At 34.5% G+C, this 18,758-nt stretch overlaps 1 protein-coding gene across 4 annotated transcripts in view; it reads left to right on the forward strand.

The window, feature by feature from the left end:
• Positions 1-18,758, forward strand: part of PSPC1 (paraspeckle component 1) — a 58,882-nt gene that overhangs the window by 15,025 nt on the left and 25,099 nt on the right. Inside the window, exons 7-8 of one of the 4 annotated variants that reach the window (XM_064717845.1) lie at positions 12,912-12,969; positions 17,053-17,222. The exons of the other annotated variants lie outside the window; for them this stretch is intronic. Coding sequence (XP_064573915.1) covers positions 12,912-12,969; positions 17,053-17,222 — 228 coding nt within the window. The remainder of the gene's footprint in view (positions 1-12,911; positions 12,970-17,052; positions 17,223-18,758) is intronic. 4 annotated transcript variants of the gene reach the window in all.

Genomic DNA, 18,758 nt, shown 5'->3' on the forward strand with positions numbered 1-18,758 from the left:
CACAAATATTTTTTAAATAGAAGATACTTCTGTGTGCCAGTAATACATTAATTACTCAAATATGCAATGGTTATTATCCGGTTATGGATGGCTTGCTTTGATTTACATTGTTGAATCTCAATCAGAGGCATTCTACAAAATAATTCCTGTTCCAAGACCTGCTTTTATTTCTGTCACCAACTTAGTGTTTTGGATTTAGTGTATTAAAATAGTTTCTATGTGTCTAAAACAGAGACCAGAAATATGTAGGAGTTGTAATCCTGGTTTTATGTGGATGGATTTACTTCTGTAGTAACACTGTGAAATAGTGTTGGGTGGGTATTGTTCTAGTGAAGCAATAGCTGTAATACCAGCCTTAAACTTACCTCTCTTCTTACTGGTAGTTTAAAGAGGGAATTGAGATTTTTGGACATCTTTGCCTACTTCCCTCCAAGGAAAACCCCTTTTTGAATGTGTAAGGGACTGTTTCCTGAGATTTCTTCAGTTTCAATTTCTAAATGCTTGCTGGTTTTTTCATGTAAGACTTTTTTGTATATTAAATAGTTTTCTTTTGAATCTCATAGTCTTTTCAGGAATTTTTACTAGATGTTGTTTTGCTTTCCTTTGGTTTTTCTTGCAGAAGCATTGCTCTCAAGTATGGTGAGTAATTATCAGCATAACGTGTCAGCTGCTAAAGCAGTGGAGATGCTTCAACAGCAGGGATTGTAGTGGACTTGGATCAAAAACTGTAAGACAGATGAGATCAAGAAAGTAGAAAGACACACTGCAAAACAGCAATGATGTTTATAGATTCAGGAATGCTGTCACAACATAGTTTTTGTTCTAAGAGTTTGGTCCTTTGGAGCAGTTTACAAATACAGTTTTCCATTTCTTACTGTTTGGAGCCCTATGGAGGCATGTCTTATCCCTCACTTCTAGGTTCACTTGCAAGTTAAGCATTAGGCATGTTTTAAACAAGACTGTCAGATTTCCTTGAACTTCAGTAATTCAGGACTAGATTTTTGCACTTCTTGCCTGTTTAGGAGAATAGAGCTGTGTTTTGTTCCTGTCTTTTCATAGCATTGTGCTCATAAGCTCCAGTAATGTAAGCAGTTAGAATTTTCACTGAATAGTGAATTTTTTCTTACCTAACTCAAAACTAAACTAAGGCAGATGCCCAATAATAAAATAATGAAACATTTCTAAGAATCTTTTCAAATTTGATAAGTCTTCTAACAATTAATGGTGGTTGTTTTATCCTGACAGCCTCGTATACTGAATGAAGCTAATGGTGGTGAAGTTGTGTGAGTTCATATGAATAAAATCTCAGTTTCTTGGTGCTTTACAAAAGCTCTTCTGTAGAGTGGGATTGGGTGAGATGAATTGCATCCTTACTGCAGTCCAGTGTATACATAGTTCATGTATGACACCTTGAAGGCTTTTTAAGGTAAAACTAGCTTGGAAAAGATAAATCATTAAATGCAGAACTAAAACACACCAACCTGACAAAATACTGCTTTTCTTGGCAGTGATTTTATTCAGTGATCAAATTTCTTTCTATGCATAAATCAACACAGGATAGGCCTTTAACCAGGCATTCTATAAATACATAGTTTGTGGTTTTGTGGGCAGTCTTACTTTTGGCAGTAGCACTAAATTATATTTATTTTTTCATGAGCGATGTACATCAGTAGACAGCTTCTTAAATCATGCATTTCTTCTGTTCCGTGATGTTTCAGATACTAAATTAGTTGCTTTGGGCAAGAATAATACTTCCTTAACAAGCCTTAAAATATTCAATTTGTATTTCAGCAACTAAATAAATTATTTTGAGCCTTTAATTGCATTGTCAGGTAAAAAAAAACTTTAGCTGTCGTATCTGCTTTTAGTATGAGAAGACATTGCATGGAAATCAATGCAGATCTTAAGGTTTTTTTTGTAATGTATTATGTGCTTATATGTATTAAATGAAGGTGTTTGTGGAATAAGTTCTTTTGGTTGTAAGTATTTCATGACCATTTTAGGATGGTTCATAATTGATTTTCTAGATCGTGTTCTTAAGTATGTGAAGGATGCTACTTAAAGTAATTTTTCAGTAACAGTTTTTAGGCAGTGTGATATTTTTGTATTATATCTAGGAGACTAATCTTTTGCTCTGTTGCAGTCGTCTTCTAAATTGGAAAGTACCAATGTGTACTTTATGTGAACTCACAAACAGAACAAGTGACTATTCACAAGTGATTTTTATAGTTTATTCTGTTGTCAAATGTGCGGTCATCTCCAGTATGAATTTAGGTGTCGTGCTACTGCTTTTAAGCTTTCCCAAATTTGTTCTTTTCTACAGTAATTGATAGAGAATTTTCTGTCCATATTCTTTAGATGATCTGGTTTTGTTTATAACCTTAATTTCTCTTAGTAAGACTGATGATTGGGATGCTAAAATAACACTGTCCAGATGCTGCTTATGTAATGGCAAAATTACATTAGTCGTCGTCAGTCTCAGTGTTTCATGAGGCCTCAGCTGTAGCAGATGCCTTTTTTATTCCATTATTGATGGAAAGACCTCAAATGCATCTGTACGTGTTTATAGAATACTCCATTTGCATACTTGACTTTTTCTGTTTGATGGATAAAAATGAAAAAATCTAATCCAAAGCATATTTTATATGCCTATATTCTATATTTTACTATTTCTGAAAATTGTTGCTGCTCACAATTTGAAATAAATGATAAATTAAATGAATGATAAATGAAATTATCTTATTCAAGTTAGAGTTCTTCAGTTTTTCCTATTCTGCCAAGCAACAGTACTTAGAAAATAAGTAACTTAAAAAAATTATTTATGTGTTTGATAAATGCCATATATATTTGAAGAAGCTGAAATTAATGTTTGCCTTAATAATTTTCATTTTTTCTTCCTCAGCTACTGGAGTTAAGTTTGACTTGGAGTTTGTACACGTATTTACCCAGACTAAGAAGAAACTAACTTTCAGTTTCAGTTGTCTGCTTGGTACTTATTTCGGACTCATCCACCTCTCTAAATCTTGAGATCTTGCTTGGTGGCACTGAGACTTGCAATCAAAATACATTCCTCTGCTTAGAACAGTTTGTCTTTGCTCAAGGGATCTGGGTTTAAAGAAAGAATAAAATGCCCAAGAAGCAATAAGTGTGATTTCTGTAGAAATAGTATTTTTGCATGCAAGGAAACCTGTTAATGGGTCTGTTGCATAGTGTGGAGGAAGCCTGTTTAGTGACCTGGTTTCTGTCTCTCAAGCCAGTGCCTTCCACATAGTTTTTTTTCTTAAATGTGACCTTTTGATTAGCCTCGAGCATTTTACTTCAGTAGCTCTGACAGAGCAGAAAATATTAATAGTGGCAGTGAACTGATGGAAATAAATATAAATTTACTTAGTGCCGTTACCTGTCTATTGAAACCAGGATGTTGTTTTTAAAATTGTTATTATTTTTCTCATCAATATTTCACAAGCCTCCTTGTCAAATTATTTTTTCTTATTACTGGAGGTAGTGCTTGTTTTGGGTTATTAAATCATCCATGAGGAAAATGGAGTTTAAATCTGATACTTCTGACTTCCATCAAGTACACTTTAATTGTGCAAAGATTGGGTATTACTTTCCAATTAATTAGCACTTTTAATAAATAGTAGGTTTTGGTAAGAAGATGAGTTTCAGTAGAACTATTTTGTAACTGATTTTGTTCAGATGGGGAGTACAGTAGAAACTGAAGCCTAAAGAGTCAGTTAAATATATTTGAGATTTGCTATTCAAAGATGTTTCTGCCTGAACATAATCTTAAAATCACAGCATGGTTTGGTTTGGAAGGGGCCATTAAAGGCCTCTAGTTCATTGCCTTCTGCAATGAGCAGGGGCATCTTAAGCTACTTTAGGTTGCTCAGAGCCCCATCCAGTCCTTAATGTTTCCAGGGATGGGGCATCCACCACCTGTCTGGGCAACTTGTTCCAGTATTTGTTTGCTCTCATTGTAAAAAAAAAAAAATTAAGTTCCTTTCACCTAGTTGGAATACCCACTCAGTTTAAGGTTATCACCCCATGTCCTGTCACAATGAGCCCTACTAAAACATTTGTCACCGTTCTGATTTCCTACAGTGGCTGGTGGCTCATTAGCTCAGGCCTAGAATTGTGTAGGATGAAAGAGTGCTTGCATTAGTTTTGTTCTGTACATGACATGAAGCTCTTACTACAGGTCTCAAATGCAGTTTGGGTTTTCTGCTTGTGACAGGATAGCTAGCAGCTGTCTGTTTTAAGAATAAGACAATATAATGTTGAAATTAGGCTTTGTTTATCTTCCTACATGCTTCTGTATTTTATAATACTTTTAAAATGTTATTTACTTATGGACTCTTCCTGTTTGTTTCCCCCACCATTTTTGAATCATTAAACATTTGTTTTAACTATGGGGGAACTTCTGAGTTTAGGTAAGAACCAGCTATTCATGTTTGTCCCTGTTGACTGGGTGGTCCCCATTGAGTCCCTGTCATAATTCTGACCTTTGGGTCTATTGTATGTAAATAAAATAGTAGTTTTTGCTAAATATTTTTGATGAGACCCGACAGTGTAGCTTAAGAGTGTGTGAGCTTGGGTTAGGGTATTTAGCTTGAAAGCCATGTTTCTCAGTCTGTTTAAATTTATTCAGATGACCAGTGTTTTACACATTTGATGGAAATACTAGAATTGTCTGGTATAATGTGTTATTTTCATCAGACAGAACTTTGTGCAAATGACAAGCATCTTCCTCATTCAAGTCTGCTTAATGTTGCACCAATTTTACAGGAAATGGCCAACAAGTTGTGTAAATTAACTGTGGAGTTGGCTTCCTGCAGAAAGTTTCACTGATGCTTCTCTGTTTTTATTTTCTTATGTTTTAGTGTGCTGTATGTGTGGACAGGCCATAAGTTAATTGGGGAAATCTTAAATGTTGAACTGTTCTGGTTGTAAGCAACATCCTTAGCATCTACAAAAGACACTGCATGGGTGCTAGAAGTTTCTCCTACAGGACCTCTTTGTAGGATTGAAAGACTTTGGCTTTCAGCTTCCTTTTAACAAATGCTTGCATATTCTATTTACTTGGTAACTCGAATTATGAGTTAACAACTACAATTGGACTGGCTTTTTTGTTATAATTTATTTGGCATATATAATATCTACTTGGTCAGGGAAAATTGGTATTAGAGAAGTCTGGCAAAGAGCTATAATTGAGTGCACTGTGGCTATAACTAGTGGTGCCCTTAAGTTGATTGTGCAGTTTTATAGTTGGCACTTCAACTAAGAAGTAGATTTTCACATAAACGTTCCATGATTAAGGGTATTCTTGGCTGATTAATTTCTCTTGTAAGTAAACATTGATGACTTTCACTGCATTCTACTACTCGCCATTGAATCTTGCATTTGGGGAAAACACTCTTTTTGACTCCATCCAGTGTTCACTCTTTAAAATATTTGTATAGATTTGGGATATGTGCAAAGAAAACATAACAATTTGGGAAATCTATAATGCAGCATTTTTCTGTAACTCCTGATTTTCAGTTTAGTATTTTAGTGCATTTCTGCATGAGGGTAGAGTTAGCCCAGTCTTTGTTAGCAGTTAAGCAGTCCTTCAACTCCACCCCTACCATGGTAAATAGTGGCATGCATCTTAAATCATTTGCAGCCTGCCAGGTTGTCTGTTTTGATACTTATCCACTCTTTTGACATTTCTTCAGCTCATATAAAACCAGAATAATTCTAAGATTAAATTCTGTCGTATGCCTCTGAGGATGTGAATATATTGTGAATGTAGTGTAATTGTTACATGTCTCAGTCATGAACTTGGTGATATGCTGTATATTTCTTCTAGAAAGTACTTTTGTGGGTAAGTAAACAGTAAAGTGCCTTTGAAAAATATTTGTATTATGTTCAGCTGTTGCTCTGTATTTAATTTATATTTTGATTTTTTCTACTATTACTGGAAAAAAAGAAACTAACAGAAATGGGAGAAATTTTTGAGTATTTTGGTTCCATGAATCTAAGGTGCCTCCGAACTCCAGCAGAACCAGGTTAAGTGGCAGAATTGAAAAAGTTGCTATTAAGGGAATTAATATAATGGGATCTCATTTTTCAAAGGATTTCCAAATCTGTTGAAGGTGGTTGCCTTCTCTAAGCACCTTTGTCTTGTGAAAAATTATTTCTGAATTTTAGCTTAAAATATTTGAGAAGCAGATTTTTACCTCTCTTGTGAGTCTTAGTTCTTAAATCAAGGGGAAAATTTGCCAGAATACCTCTGTGCTTGTTTTCTCTCAAATCATCAACAGCAAAGGCATTTGGAAAAAGTATCCTTCTTTGCAGTTACATCCTCAGAGAGTGCTTCATATACAGTGAAGGGATAGGGTAGGATTTTTCTTTACCTGAACAGATGATGTAGTGATGATTTGAGGCATGGAATTAAGATACTCTGATTTTGGTCCTAGCTACTGTATATATATGCAGTTTGTTTAGGACCTGATTTTGCCCTCTGTGTACCTTTTTTTTTCTAGATGATGAGTAACTTTTATCTCAAGTTATGAGAAAGTGAAGTAAAGTTTTTGTCAGTTTTGTAGATCTTGTATATACAATGTTGTACTATATTTTAACAAATGAAAATGAGAGGTGGTAGAAAAGCTCACAAATTATATTAAAGCAGTGGCTTAAATGCAATATTAAAATTCAGTGAAGGAGCAAGTAACTACAAGACAAAATAATGATGCAGAAAAAATATAAATTGCAATATGGAGCCAAGTTCTATAATCAACAAAATAGGTTCCATGGTATATCTTGGCCTCTTTTAGACTATTTTCTTTCTTGTTAACAAGTTGGATTGTAATTTGAATTTTGAGCTGTAATGCATTCTGAAAGTATGAGTTCTTGTGTAAAACAAAGCAGTTACTTTGCTGTACATTAAATAGTATTGTCTTTCACCTTTAGAATTAACCTTTTCTTTCATCTTTAGGACTATTAAATGTTGCTGGTTAGTGATGTATCCCCTAAAGGTCTTTGTATTGAGAGTCATGTTAGTGTAATTAAACTGCTTTCTTTTGCAATACTGTCAGTTTAGACCTGACTTAAACATTATGTGAGAATTGAAAGGAGGCTAACTGTAGTTCACAAAATCAAAACATTCTGGGAGGTTCACAGCTGTTTAACAGTTTACTGTAAAAGTATTTTTAAATAATAACTTCAATTTACAATGCTAAATACTTTTGAGGAGTTTTATTTGCATTTGTTTAATTGGGTGTTTTTTCTCTGTGGGCTTTAGCTGTCCAGGACTATCCTTAGCAGCTGATGCAGAAGGAAAATGAGATCCCATAGGAGTTGAAGACTTTTTGTTCTCAGAACTAAAAGAAGAGAACAAAGATGTAGTGCATAGAGGTTTTTCACAAATACATCCCTATACTTTTGCTGTTAGTTTTGAAAGAAAGTCCCCTCTTCAAATAAAATTGATACTTCCTTTCCAATCTTACTGAAAGGACAGGAATACTTAAGAAATATGCTAAACTAGTAATAATTTCTTTTGTAGTTGTAGATTTAATACCATTAGGAGTGTTTTTCCAATTTGTAGCATTTACTGGAACATGTCTGTGTGATTGTATTTCATGCAATGTGTATTCCTGATTTTACCTGTGTGATAATTCTTTAATGTTGAGGGGTTTTAGTGTTGGAACTTAATGAGTCATCCCCATCAGGTTTATTCAGGACTCGAGTCAGAAAGCAGTAAATTGTCTTCATCTCCTCTGGCCTTCTTAGTATGTTTTATCAAACATTGAGTCCTGGTGACAGGTATTAAACATAATGACAATTCTTTTCCTTAGGATTCCTATTTAAAAAACAGGACTCTGTAGTTTTTATGCATGCTGTGTGTTTTATAGCTACATTTACTATAGTTGTTATCTAGTTTGATGTATTTGTGTAGATTTGTGTGAAGTAAGAGAGATTATATTTTTTTAGACTCTTGGGTGAGCACTATCACTCAGTTCCTAGAGGTTGGAGTGGTTTAGACTGGAAGAGATTTTTGGAATCATCTGGTATGATGCCCATCTCAGAGTAGGGATCAGCTCTAAATTTAGATTTCAGTGCTCAAGAACACATAAAAACCTTGGATTTTGAAAGTTCAATATTTGTCATGTAAAATTACTTACTGGTATTGTATATGAACTCTGTAGGGATATTGTAACTTTTGGATCTTACATAGAGATCTTAATTGAGGAACAAACTGAAGAGGGAAGGATGACAAGAAGATGGAAGAGAAATCTTTTATTACTTTATCTTCCTGCTGCTACTTAACTTCAGTGCACTTGTCATTGGAGTGAAATAGTGGACTATTCTGAGGAAAAGACACATAATGCAAAATCAAAAGTATACCCCAGATTCTAGTTTTGATTAGGAACTAGCAGCTTTAATAACTTGTATTATTTATGCCATTAAAATATAGGTGTCTTTCAGTAAGTTACAATTTAAGTAAGGTTTATGCCTCATTAAGAGGTCTTGGAAAAGAATTTTTCTTTTCCAGAATGGACTTAATGACATAAACCAGACTAGAAGGGAGTAATGGATTCTAGTAAGAGGCACAGAAATGTCATACCTGTTTTGACAAATATATAGTCTGCTTGAGAATAAAATTCACTTTTCCTGTTAATGAAAAAAGTGAGAATCAGCAGCTCTGTTAATTACATTTTGCTCTACATGCACAACCTAGATAAAGTGCTAATTAAACTGTTAATTTTCAAGTTTATGGAGAAAGTGTTCTTTTCTTACTAAGGCATTTTTTGGATGCCATGTCTTAGCATTATTGTGGTTACTGTACTATGAAAGGTAAGTAAACAGTTGCATGTTCGTATGGTCTGCCATCATAACATTTCTGAGATGTCGTGCTTTTTTGCTGTTCTAAAATTTTTCATGCCATATTTTGTTCATACCATAATTTTTGACAGTTTTGTTACCATGAATATTGCATCACTTGGAGACGAGATTAATTTTTGCTGGGTTGCTGCAATTGCAAGGCCTATTTTTAAGGAGGAAAAGTAGCACTGGTTTGTCAGTTAAAAAAGTCAGATTTATGACTATTTGTATTTTTACTTGCAGTGTGATCTGTATCAATTCTTAGGTGTTTTTCAAAAGATTTAGTTTCATGGTTTTGTAGATCATTTAAAAATAGTGTAATATATTTAACAAACTCAGAAGAATCATCTTGACTGTTCTCTGTATATTTAGACTGCTGTATCAGTGTGGTAAGAGGTGTAAGAACATAGCACATGATACACCTCAAATACTTTGGAAAACTGGTTTCAAGTACTTGGTAAAAAGGAGAGAATCCATACTATATTAAATGTTAAATACATATTTTGAAAACTGAGTGTATTCAATATTTTGTTGTAGATCTACTTTTTACATTTGATGTTAACATTAGTTGGCATTGTGAGAAATACAGTTTTTAATGCTTCTGTCTAAAGTAATTAGTAAGTATAATCCTATAGTTGCCATCATAGCAGTTTTTCTAAAATATTAATCAGATGAATTGGACCTTTTTGAAGGTTGTCTGCATTAATGAGTTCTGAAGTATTTGAAAAATACCCTGGCAACAAATAATTTGGAAAAGTTTGAGTTGTGTAAACAGTGCTTTTACAATAGGACATTTTTTTGTTTGCTGACTTAGTCTTTTTGATAATGTTTTTTTCTGATTTTCACAAAGTTTAACTTTTGCTTTCCTGCACGATCTTTTTCTTCTTTTCTCCCTGTAACAGCATGTCATCCATTTTTCTTATTCTCTACCTGTTAAGATCGATTTCCCAGGTATGGGTGACTTGAGACGTTCTTAATCACCCCACCTATTTCTCTCTTAAGGATTTAGCCCTGTTCTCCTCGGGCTGCTCAGTTTTAACTCCCTGTTGTCGGTGGCTTTGGGGGAAGAGTCTGAAGCAGGCTTCTACTGAACAGAAGAATAGGAAATCATTTAGTGAGGAAAAGAAGTTTTGAGAATGTAACACTATCATTGTTAAATTCTTCAAAAGGCTTGAGTATCTGAAAATGAACCTCTCAGATGGGCTGGAATTACCAACCAGCAGTGGTTCAGCCATTGTGTCAGACTGCCTGTTGGTATTCCTTTCTGTTATATTTTGGGCAAAACCCATGGACTAGTTGGCTTAACTTGCCTGTAGTAACATGTTTATGCTCACATTGTAAGAGCTGTCTAGGATCTGATTTGTGTGTGACACGACTGAATTTTTGTTACCATCCAGGACTCCTCCAGAGAGAATTTTTCAATACGTCAAGCATCTCATGACATAAATGAAATATACTGCTTGCTGACATTTGAAATTGAGTATTTTCTCTGACAGGAAGTGTAAAGTTGCTCATTCTGTGCTATAAGTTTGGAAGAATTTTTCCAAAGGGAACATGATATGTTTTGCATGTGCAACAGTAGGAATAATTATAAGCAGCAGCAGCAGCATCTTAATCTTGAAGTCGTGTTAATAAAGTAATAGGCAGCAGAGACCTTAAGGCACATTTATTTATTATCAGGGTCTTGATTCTATACCTGAAATGTTGTTTATACTGTAATAATTCAACACTGAAGTTAAAGCTTGAAAAATGGCAAATAATTACTTCATGGTTTTTCTTACAAATGTTAAAGTAGACTAAACAAAAGTAGATTCTACCCATCTTTGCTGTACTTCTATTAACCAAAGACTGGTAGCATTTCAAGACAGGGAAAAAATGGTGAATTGCTAAGAGGAAGACTAGTGTATTTTTTAAAGAAAGTGTACATCAGAGCTTGCATATGCTTCTGTCTTTTACAAAGAAAACAAGTTCTAGTAACTAGTGCAGCTTTACAAATCCATACTTAACATCTTTATCTAGCCAGTATTGTACTTAGCCGTGCATTATGGCACTTGTCACATTAAAAAAACAAATACCAACCAACTTGCAGTTTAACCTGAGATGAATTAAGTAAGGTTTGTGCCTGCTGTAAAGTCTGGTGCTTTGCTTTGCAGTGAAAGTTTGTCACAACTGTTGGTGATGTGTCAGGTTTTCACACAAGCATATAGGCATACACACGTGCACACAGTGTGACTGGTGTGACTGATAGCCACGGTGCTGCCCTGTGCTTTTGGGCCAGGGCTGATGCACCACTTTCCCTTCTGCTTCCAGATGTCAACACTGAGGTGTACGAGCAGACTGATAATCAACGTGGTTGTGTGCTGATTTGTGATGAACTCATCTCAGTTTATGGATATGCTTATCCCCATGGGGCTGCTGGTTTTACTTAAAATGACAATTGATGTTACTGTGAGAGGTCTGTCAGAGTTAGCTGCGTGTTCTCTGATAAATTTTTAACGTGGGTTCTAGGGTCAGAAGAAAAGATCCTCCTTAGTGTTCCATCAATGGCCTTTTTTAGGTGGACTTTAAAACCTGCCTGTGTCTTTACCAGACCTTATTTTTCCACTCCACATTAAGACATATTCTTTTGAAAAGAGTGTATACTCTTCTTATGTTAAGTACTTTTTCTAGGTTTATATGAGTTACTACAAACCAAGTTGTTGACTTGAGAGCTCTTCATCATATATCTCATGGCATTTTCCTACAGCAGGATATTTTTATAAAACTGTTGGTTGTGTTCTGTCACATAGTGGTGTCTGCTGCTTCAAGTGGCTGAAGATAGAAGACTCATGTTTGGCATCCCAAATGTGATTGACCAAACCAGACTTTGTGAACCTGTACAAATACAATGAATGTGTTTTGATTTTATTAGTATTTCCATGTAAAAGTCACTTATAGACAGATTTAGTTGCCTAGTATGCAGATTTCTTTTCAAAGTGTATCTGATCTTAGGCTCTTAAATCATAAGTGGAATGGTTTTTCAGAATTAGGTAAATTTTTTTGAATTTTCTTATTCTCAGCATGTGTGTGTTTGTTTACTCAAGAGAAGAATGCTTGTTAATATTCCTGTAGAAAATTAAGGAGAATTTTTTTTTTATAAATTTCATTTGGTTTTGTTTTTGAACTGCGAATTTGTGCTTTTTGATGTAAACAGTAATTCTAAAATCCCTTGGAATTGTATCTGCTAGAGTATTTTGTTTTCCCATAGGTGATGATTTTTTTGCCACTCTGGGTACTATCCTTTGAGTATTGTTTCACAGCAGGCTGGGGTTCATGTTTAGTAATGTCAGAAAACTTTTGCTGTTGGGTGACTGACCATCAATTGAATCTTGATCAATTTGATGTGTTGTTTATCTGTTTAGTGTAAATGCATGTTACAGTTTCTGGTGACACTACAGTTTTATGCTGGTTTTAAAAGGTTGTTCAGTATCTGAACTAACATCAATAGCAAAGTATAATTCATTAAAAAAATACACTGCCAGCAAGTTAAGTCAAAAGTATTTCAACAATGATGAATTGGTAGAGTGAATTTATATACCATAATATAATACATCAGAACTTGGTTTTCAGTCAACACAAGTATTTTTGAGTCATTAAATCAGTTTGAGTATTATTGAACCTTTGGGCGAGTATTGTAATAAGACCTGTTTGTTTACAGGTAAAACAGAAATATTTATTAATTAAAAACACTCCATAAAGATGGATTCATTTGTGGTTGATCACATAACTATTTGGGAGCTTTAGACTGCTGCATCTGATAAATGAAACTTGGGATGTTTAATCTTTATTATGCAAAAATGTACAGCATTGTTCCCTTGAACTTATTTATCCCTTTGATGTTATAAAAACCATTATTGTAATGGTTTTTGTAATTATTGTCTTTCTTTGCACTGTTTTTGATCAATGGAAACTTTTAAACTTTAACATTTTTATTTTCATGGAGTAAATGGGAATGTTTTAAGTTCTAAGAATGATAGGTTGACCATGAAAACTATGTTTACTTTCAGAGAGAACAGGAAATGAGAATGGGTGATATGGGTCCTCGTGGAGCAATAAACATGGGAGGTAGGGATCTGAAGGAAAAAGGCTTCTGTAATGTAAATTTTTTTTCTTTGGGACTGTACATATTACTCAAGCACTATTAATTACTGACAACTGATAAAAAAGGAGTAAGCAATATCAGGAAATAAAAAAAACCCAGCATATATATTGCTTTCAAGCAGCTTTCCCCCCCCACCCCTGGTGTATCTTTCTTTTACTGCTTTGACTATACATGGCAGAAAAATGATGTGCAAGTTGAGAGAAACAAAAATCAGGGACAAGTGATGCTCTGGCAGTTATCTGATACAAAAATATTTGACATTGTTTTGGAGAGACTATCTATTCAAAGAAATTATGACTGTAATTGCATGTAGTGAAATGATGTAGAGGTTAAAATTTGCAAGTTCCTCTTGATGTACCTGGTGTGGTAAATGAATAACATGCTTGGTGTTCTACCAATTTCCTCTGAGTCTGTTATTTGCAAATATTCTCTGTTAGCTCTTGCAGCTTAAAATACTGTCACTGCTAAAATCTATTACTGTGTTATCTACTACTAAAAGCTAGTATTGTGTAATAGAAAAGCTTGCTCCATGTATGCAGACTGAAACAGTTTGGAATCTTACTTACCCAAAATATCTGCTTTTAAACAAGACTGAAACTTAAAATATTTCTTCAAAACCACCAAATCTAACTAAACTGTGTGAACAGTTCATCTATTGGAAGTGTCCTAAGGGTAGTTTAAAATAAATTAAGGTGGTAATTAAAAGAAAAGTAATAAAACTGTTTTCCCATATATTTTAAAATTGGAAGTGCGTACAAAACTCAGTAATTTCGGTTGACATTTTGAGTAATGTGAATTTTTAGAATAAGAAATCTGCTTCAAATTTTGAAACACATTATTCATTATTTCCTTGCATTTATTGAGACACATTTATAGCTGAAGAATAGAAAGAGGCTTGTGCTTTCAGGGATGATGAAAATTATTTACAAATAATTCTGAAGAAGGACATTGTGAAGTTGTCTACAAATATTAAACTGAAGCATAAATTGAGACTTTATTTCTTTTTTTATTGTTGTACTTTTGCATATGTACTTTTGCATATGATTGCATCATACTTGAAAATTTCATTTTCTTCAGTTAGAAGACTCTTTAAATATTGATACTGTGCCAGTTGTCCAGATCCACAAAATGCACTTTCTGTGTGCAGATTTAAAGTGTGTATTTACTGTAGTTCTTAACAGTGATTATTGGTCTTGCTTTCTAAGTTTTGTGTTACAACTTGATTTTAAACTTAATACTTTTAGGAATAAATTGTATAATCCCCAAAAAAGTTATAGTAACACCGAACTGCTACTTTAAAATATACATAGGAAATAAGTGTAGCATTTATTTCTGCAGAGGCTGGGTTTTAAGTTCACTCATCATAGAGATTTTGGTTTTTTCCCAGCAATTAACTCCATTAGTACAACCAAAATAATTGACCCCAAAACCTTACAGTAGACTTTTAAATAGTAGAACTTTAGTTCTTGACAGTAGCAACCTATCTTAATATTTCTGTTGGAATTGTAATTTTATTTTTAACTTACCTTTACCTGTGCCATTTGCGACTTTTTATAACGTGGGATGGAGTGAGCTGGAATATCTCTAATAACTGAAATACCTGAATGATAATTTTCTTAGAAAGCAGAGTACCTCTATGACAGATTCAGTAAGTGCTGATTTGTGTAGAACTGCTCATTTTTACAACTTTCTGTGACGGTTTCTTAGAAAATATGTATACCTCATCAAAGCATTTAATTGGATCTGTAGTGCTAAGTGCACATTACAAACTTAAATATGTAAAAAAGGGACTTTTTTGGGGAACCATCTCTGCATTGATGGACTTTCTTGTTGGGTGCATTTCAGACATTTAGAGTGGACTTTTTCAGCCCTTCAGTTTGCCGAAAAGGGCTTTTTTTTTAGTGTCTGCATTGTAGCATGAATGCTAATAACTGCTTTCCATCTGTTGCTGAGCACAGTCCTGTAAATGAATTCCTCACATCAGTGTCCCACCAAAAACAAAGGACAATGAAGTGGTTAGCTCTTAGGGTCTGCTTTGGAGATAGGAGGATTTAGGAGGACCTTTGAGTTACAGCTAATCTATTGTAGTGGCCTCTTGCTGAAAGAATGCAGGGCCCCACTCTCTCCTTGCATTATACTCTGTAGTTTTGCTCCTTTCAGATCTGACTCTGCCTGAAACAGGATCAGAATTCTAGAGGTTTGATAGTATGAGTTGCTATCTGCCACCCTGGGTACATATGTATGATATGGAGCATGAGAACTTTGTGGCAGTTGACAGATAAGTGACAGTGCCTGTGAGTGGCCACCTGGCTCAGGTTAATCAGGCTGATAAGCAAACCAATAGCAGGTAATTAAGCATTTAGTTAATGGCACTACTGCATGCACTGAGTGCTGCTACCATCATGATAGTCCCGCAGTGTGCCTCTGAGAATAAAGGTTTCTCCTTATACTGGCTGTCTAGACTTCTTTTCCTTCTGTATCTAACTCAATGGGTGACAGTAAAACACCATTTTAGAGCATATGCTCCTGTAATTTTCTTGAATTGTAGCCCAGTGTTCTACCTGCTACATAAACTGACCCTGTGTATGGATAGGTGAGAAGCATCCAACATGAGTGTACCTTTGCTTTGACTCAATCTTATAGGGAGGAGTCTACAAGTTATTTCATTACTAAGCTCAAAGACTTCTACTTTTTAAAATTACAGGATTTCTGTCACTTGTAGTAAACTTGTTTAGCACTTCTCGTGTGCTGCTGTGTAGCATGCATTGTTTTTGCTAAGGAGTTTGTGATTGGCCTAACATATATATGATCAAACCCAGGTCTTCAATTTTAGCAGCAATATCTTGAATGCCGTGGTTTCACTGGCTGCTGTGACATGGTGTTCTCCAGGCAAATAATTGAGATGTAATTGTGCATGCCTGCAGATAGTCACAGTAGTGTATCTGTGTGAAGTAGCCTCCTTTGAATTATGGGTGTTTATAGATGCATTATTAAAAAAGTGCAGCTGTGGTGAGAAGTGAGAGGATTTATTTTTAAGATATAAACAACAGGCTTATTAGTCCAGCAGCATGTCAGATTTCTTTATATTATGAAAATGTATACTTAAAGTGTACACTAAATGCCAAAGGTATGCTTTCTTCCATTACAAAATTTTGGATGCACACTTTGGGCTGAAGAGGATGGATTTTTGTGGGGAATGGGAGGAATGCATCAACACCAGCCTTGAAGTTGATATTTCATAATAGTAAGGTGTTAGGTAGGTAGAGTGTTTTCTTATAGCAACACATGAAAATACAATTAAGGCATTTTTACCTATGTGTTCACTAGGTTAGTGACTACTGGCAGAGTGATGCTTCTTAGTGTAATATTACAGCTAAATGATCTCCTCAGAATATGTTTTCAAGATTTCCTTCTACCTCTTTGATTCAGACTTTGGGAGGAGATTGTTCTGTCTTTTCAAGTTCTAACAAATTGGTTGTTTCTGGTACTTAGATCGTAAGAAATACAACTAAATGCAAGATGTTATTTATTCTATATTGCAAATTTATTGTGAAGTTGAGTACCATCTCTGTTATTGCTGTTAGACCTTTAGTCTAATCTACTCTACACTGTATCAATTAACATACTACTGGTGGAAGACTTCTTGCAAATGTACATTTCATCTGTTAAGATCCCTAAAGAGCCAAGTTGCCTTAAAGCTGCCAATATCTGTAAGATCACTTGAGATTTTTGCAAATTTGTGGTATGGATACTCCATGTAGATGCAATATGAACATTTTGATTCCTGCACAGAAACTACACAGCTATATTTAGCTGTAAAGGTTGGGATTTTCAAATACATGAGGCAAATTATGTAATGCAGAATAATAGAGATTATTTAAAATCTGTTTAAAAGCAGATGATTGAGATAAATGTACAGTCTCAAAGAATATTTTTTTCCAAGTATTTGAAGTCTTGTACATTTGGCTTTATAAATATTGTAAATTGTTTGTTTGTTTTTGTAAAATTAAGATAGGACAGCTCTAAGTATAGATTGTTTTGCATAGATGCGTTTAGCCCAGCACCTGCTGGTAACCAAGGCCCTCCTCCAATGATGGGTATGAATATGAACAACAGAGGAACTTTACCTGGCCCTGCAATGGGTCCTGGTCCTTCCATGGGACCAGAAGGAGCTGCAAATATGGGAACACCAATGATGCCAGATAATGGAACAGTGGTAATGTATCACAAATTTAATTCCTTTGAATAGCTGTCATGTCTCATGGCCCATTTTTCTTACCAAAGGTATTTTCACGCTGAGTTTAGAATTTGTTACACATTTTGGATCTGTTAAAAGTAATTGATAAAAACTTTTCATGCAAATAATTTACAACCAGAAAGAGAAATTTTTTTTATATATTACTGTGAAAATCCTGCTTCCTTTAGGGAACAAAAATCTCTAAGCTTGGACTTTTGCTGTTCTTTTCTTTAGTAAAACTAAATTCTGTGAATTAGCCTGTTGGTATTTTTGATGAACAGTTAAATGTTGGAAGGTGCAAAGTGTGAAGATATCTTTGTGTAAACTATTTAATTTTTTAAAGAGACTTTAGTGTTCTTTGTATTTCTTTTCTAACACTGTTAAACGCATGAGATTGACAGTAATTGTGCCACTTAGAAAATTGGTAGCCAACAGCTGTTGATAATTCTTATATCAATACAGGAAAAATAATATTGCCCAATTGCCTCTGGTAATAGGGAATGTCTTCTATGTGTCTGGGATTTATAATCAAGAGCAGATAGGCCATTGGATGCAGTTAAAGCACTAGCCATTCTTGCTTTATTCTCATAGCCAGTCACTTTTCCTAGCTGTAATGTCTTACGTAGAGAAACAACTATATAATTGGAAATCTGACTTTAACATATTTTTCAGTACTGTTCTGATACGATATTGGTGGTGGTGTGATGTAATGGAATACATAGTATTAACAGTCTGTTACAATTTTGTTGGAACACAGAAGCATTTTGTAGCTGTGTTTCTTTTAAATATACCTTCTCAACAGTATCTGTCTGTCATTGAGCAATCTGTATAAGGAAGTTAGAACAAAATCCTTTGTTCCATAGAAGAAAATGAGATTATGATTTTACACAAAATACATTGTGGGTCTGGTCTTTATCCGATAAAAAGGCAAGGGTCTTGTTTCACATCATATGAGCCAGCTCATTTTATCAGTTGTGCCATTACTCACAAAATGGAGAGCATGCTATTCACAAAATACTGAATTTGGAAATGCTTTTGCTGGACACCACTGTGTTACTGGTCACCTTGAGAACCGTCTCTTGTGATTATATAGACACTGAAAAAGAGGTGTATGGAAAAGAACGTGGTATTACAAATCACAGTACCTAACTTAAACTGTTGTTTTTCTACAAAAAGTCATTCCAGGTATGGAAATGTAGGAAACAAACTGACACTTCAAAATGCATGTTTAAAAAAACTTTTTTCCTTTCATTTTCTTATGCATGCTTCTGAAGGATAAATTAGATTTTAGTGTTTTCTTCATTTTGGTCTTGGAAAATTTTTAACTTGGGAGGTCAGGCCCCTACAGAAAGGCATAGCCTTATTGTATTATTGCTGTTGTTAGAAAGACACTTAAAGATCCTTTTAGGGCTATCTACTAAAACACTGTAACAGTTGTTTGCCACTGAGGGAAACGAATAATATGCTTTATAAATTACAAATTTCATGTTTGTGATTGGATATTTTTCTGAAGCC

Source organism: Zonotrichia leucophrys, chromosome 1, assembly GCF_028769735.1.
Source record: "Zonotrichia leucophrys gambelii isolate GWCS_2022_RI chromosome 1, RI_Zleu_2.0, whole genome shotgun sequence".
Lineage (NCBI taxonomy): Eukaryota > Metazoa > Chordata > Aves > Passeriformes > Passerellidae > Zonotrichia > Zonotrichia leucophrys.